The sequence below is a fragment of the Staurois parvus genome, unplaced genomic scaffold (assembly GCF_062004578.1).
Source record: "Staurois parvus isolate SC_StPar_1 unplaced genomic scaffold, SC_StPar_1.0 ptg000436l, whole genome shotgun sequence".
In the NCBI taxonomy this organism is placed as follows: Eukaryota; Metazoa; Chordata; class Amphibia; order Anura; family Ranidae; genus Staurois; species Staurois parvus.
In genome coordinates, this window is record NW_028318232.1 from 10,001 (window position 1) to 14,196 (window position 4,196).

At 39.3% G+C, this 4,196-nt stretch overlaps 1 protein-coding gene across 1 annotated transcript; it reads left to right on the forward strand.

Moving 5' to 3' along the window:
- The first annotated feature begins 755 nt into the window (after positions 1 to 755).
- SHLD2 (shieldin complex subunit 2) lies at positions 756 to 3,986 on the forward strand. The gene is made up of 2 exons (XM_089687692.1): positions 756 to 1,411; positions 2,186 to 3,986. The coding sequence occupies exons 1-2, from the start codon at positions 1,271 to 1,273 to the stop codon at positions 3,803 to 3,805; spliced, it is 1,761 nt and encodes a 586-aa protein (XP_089543818.1). The 5' UTR covers positions 756 to 1,270; the 3' UTR covers positions 3,806 to 3,986.
- The last annotated feature ends 210 nt before the right edge of the window (positions 3,987 to 4,196 follow it).

Here is a 4,196-nt window from a genome sequence, read left to right on the forward strand (position 1 = left end):
CACCATAGACGAGAATAGGAGTCTTCAAAGCCTCCTGACTCGTCCAGAGGCGTCCGTTTTGCCGCGACGCAACGCGACGTGACGCAAACGCTCCCGTTAGAACAGCACCATGTGCTGTAATGTGCAGAATTGGCAGAGGCGTTTGGGAAGCGGTAAAAACGCTTCCCAAACGCCTCTCTGCCGCCTGCACACAAGGCTAGTGTGAACGTAGCCTAAGACTTATTATAAGCTTACCTGTAGGACATCATTAAAGTGGTAGTAAACTCTCTAATAATTTTACCTACAGGTAAGCTGATAAGGTAGAATTAATATCTTCTAAACGTGAACTATTTAGGAGATATTACCCCCTTCTGATAGCCAGCACATGTGCTTTGAAGGAACGGGATGCCTGTGCCGTTCCTTCAGAGCATTGTGCCGTGGCTCAGGACTCCCACGCGCATGCACTGGAGTGATGCCATCGTGGCTTGGTCAGTTAGCCAGTCAGAGCTGGCGAATCTGGAAGGAAGACCTGCTGAAGATGGAAGCCCCGGGGGACTAGAGGGATTTGTTTCAAGGTAAGTCCTTCATAATATGCAAAATTATGCCTTTTAGCTAGCAGAAGGTGTTTGTTTTTTTTTTTTTTTTTTTTTTCTTTCTTTCTTTAGATGCGGTTTACTACCACCTTTAAAAAAAAAAAAAAAAAAAAAAAAGAGTTACTACCATTTTTGCTAAACAAAGTTCTACTGCTTTCAGCCTCCTCCAGATTCCTTTTTTTTCTTTTTTCCTTTTTTCCTGATGTGATCTGATCCTGTTAGAGGGTGGCTGTTTGTTCTCCGTTGTCCTACTGTATGTAGGAAGTAGCCATTCTCTCTTGCTAGCTCCTGAGATGGACTATGAGATTTGTAGTGAGCATAGAGCAGCACACATGACCGCTACAACTGTGCACAGCTCATTCCAAACAAACAGAAGTGAGGGGGTAAAGGTAACCATGGCCATTGTAGCCCAAGAGAATGCTAAGAGGCAAAGCTATTTGGGAACCCAGGAAGGTTTTTACAAGGGGGCAAAAATAAAATACCCAAAAGTAATAAATGATTTCATGAAAAAATAGATTACAGTAACTAAAGAACTAAACTGGGGGATTAAAAACCATTGGGAGCTGGCAGACTTAATTGTAGAAGAGAAATGTTTAGTTTCTTCTACAGTAAAATAAGCTAATCTGCCTGTTCACAATCTTCTGCAGAATGTACATGTGCATGCACAACTCAATTTAAACTTCTGACACAGTGCCAGTATGAATGCCTTCCATGCTTGGGCGGGAGTGTCACCATACCGCATTGGCAAATCAAGATCAACATCTGAAGACCAGCTCCCAGAGGATGCCATGGATAAGGTGCAGACACCAGCTAGGGACTTCTCGGGTGTTGGAGCAGAGGTAAATATGAATTTTTAGTTTGCTTTAAAGTTGAACTGGAGGCATCAAACTTGCCTCCTCTCTAACAGTCTGGGTCCCTCTCGTTCATGCATCACCATTGGCCAGCACAAGATGATGTAATGCATGCACAATTGGCAGTAAACAGGGACAATGATGATTATGTAGGCTGAGCTGCACATGCACATCTTAGTTTATATGCTGCAAAAGACTGAGCAGTCAGGCACATGCCTATGCAGTCTTTCGTTAAATGTCTTCAGATCACCTTTAAGCTTTGAAAAAGCTAGAGGCTGATAAGTTGCCATACACAGCTTCTCCAGTTCTAATGAATACCCTCAGTGTTCTTTAAAGAGACACTGTAATGAAACCATTCATTCCACCAAACTCAAGGACCAATGTATGTATGTATAGCTGTCAATCAATGTAGTAGTGTTATTCAAGTGATCTCTTTCAAGCCCTGTGGTCTGCACACTGACCAAAGGGGGAGTCTTACATTTAGGACTGCCACCATTCACAGTATCCCTTATATTTTTTTATTAATGAATACAAGGTGTGAAACTGACTAGTCAAATTTTGTAGCACTTTCAAAGACATTTTGTATGTGCATATAAAATGATTGGAAAGGAAAAACCCTGCAAGGAAACATTTGAAATAGTTGATTTATCTGTGCTTTTACTTGCAGTATTTTGAGTTAGCGACCAGGTCTTCTTAAGCTGTCTTGAATGTTTTGATCAAACTTCTGCTGCTGAACTTAATAAACATTCTTCTATATTCCAGATTTTTGGAACATGTCAAATGAGAGAGCTAGAAAAATCCTCTTCTCCTAGGTCTACTTTACTAAATGACACTAGTGAGAATTCCATCTGTAAAAGGAAAACAACATCCATGGGCACTGTGTATTTGCCAACTTCAAGTGATCAAATCTCTAAAAAGCGGAAACATTCTAGTACTTCGGAAGAAAGTGTGAATAAAGAAAGTGATGACCAGAGGCCACAAACTTCTCTTACACTTCTAAAGCATTGCTCTGAAACAAACAAGGAATACAATATATTGGCTGTTGTACTTCAGCCCTGTCATGTTAAAGAAATCCAGATCAAAAGCAAACCAAATTCAGGCTCATTTCCTTTGGCAACAATTGTTGTCCTAGACCAATCGGGCGTCAAATGCAAAGTTCTTATGTGGAGGACTGCTGCTTTTTGGAGTTTGGCCTTATTCCCTGGTGATATCATAATGCTAACAAATTTGACAGTTTGCGAAGATAGGTGGAACAAAGAAACCTTCCTTCAATCCACATTTAATAGTAATTTTCTTAATCTAGGAAATTGCTCCATTCTTACCACAGATGAATATACAAACATTGTGGAATATTTGGTTCTACAGGACTTGTTGTACTATATATCCACCAAACATTGCTACTTAAGAGATTTTTCTTCTCGCCCTCCTCAGAAACTTGATTGCATGCAGTATGTAAGACTTTATAAACTTCAGCCAGAAGTGTTAGCGCATTCAATATTAAAGGTGGTTGACATATCCATTCTAAAGGAGTGCACATATAATTTCAAGGGGTTACAGCAAAATAAAATTATTTTGAATGTAGAAGAAATCCAAGGGAAAATTAATACATTAATTTTGTGGGGAAGTAGTGTCTCCTGGTGTGAGCAGATCCGCATGAAAAGAGATTGCATATGGGTATTTAAATATTTATTTTGCAAAAAGAGTTTAATTTCTGGAGATTTAGAGTTACATACAACACCATGGTCATCCTGCGAGTGCTTATTTGATGATGACAAAAGGGCTATAGATTTTCAAAAGAGATATTATGAAAATAGACCTCCAAAGCTATTGAATATAAAGACAGTCATTGAAGGTAGATATTCAGGTGACTTTCGGATTAAAGTCAGCATTTCTGAATTGACATTTCATGTTCCAGGCAATCAAAACATTTGTGTGAACAAGCAAACTTCCATAACCAAGATTCTGAGTTCCCTGCCTTTGGTTATTTACTCAGGGTGTGCAAAATGCAGAGAAGATTTACAAATAGACAGTAATCATTTGTATGAGCAATGTTTCCTTTGTTTACCTTTTAACCAAGTTAGACTTTTCTACAGGCCAGTCTTAATGACTGTCAGGAGTGAGGGAGATGAGCTTTTTGTCCATGTACCATCAGATGTTCTTGAGAAAATCTTCTTAAATATTTCACCTAATTTATTGCACAAACATGTTTCTGGATCATCAAATGTAACATATGGAGCCATAGTTGCAGATACTTGCCACGCACTTTTGGTAAATATTGACGAATCATATTTGATCACAATAAAAAGTCACTTTTCACTTGATGAAAATAGTATACCGCTTGAGCAGGAGTTTCATGTACTATCTTTCCTTGTAAATATTTGATGAGTAACTCCTCTCTTAGTCTCGTATACTCCCTGCTCCTCCCTTTTCCCAGGCATTACACATATAATTCACATTTCTGCTGTGAATGTTTGACTAAGGCCCTGTTGGGCTGAAATGCATTAACTTGTTTGTGAGTTTTAATCCTGTGGACTTCTCAATAAAAAAGGATTTTGGTATCCGCTTCCTTATGTTGTTGATTGACTTTTGTGGATACATGTTTCAAAAATTGTGCAGCTGAGGATCTGTCACCTGTCTGTCTGCTTCCATGTTATAAGGGCATTTAGGTTGCAGAACTGCTCCGGTTTTCTCTGTGTGGCCTTTACTCTCAGCTGCACTCCCTGTTTTTTGTCTTGTGGATGGATTATTGTTTGCCATTGCAGTTATATATCTA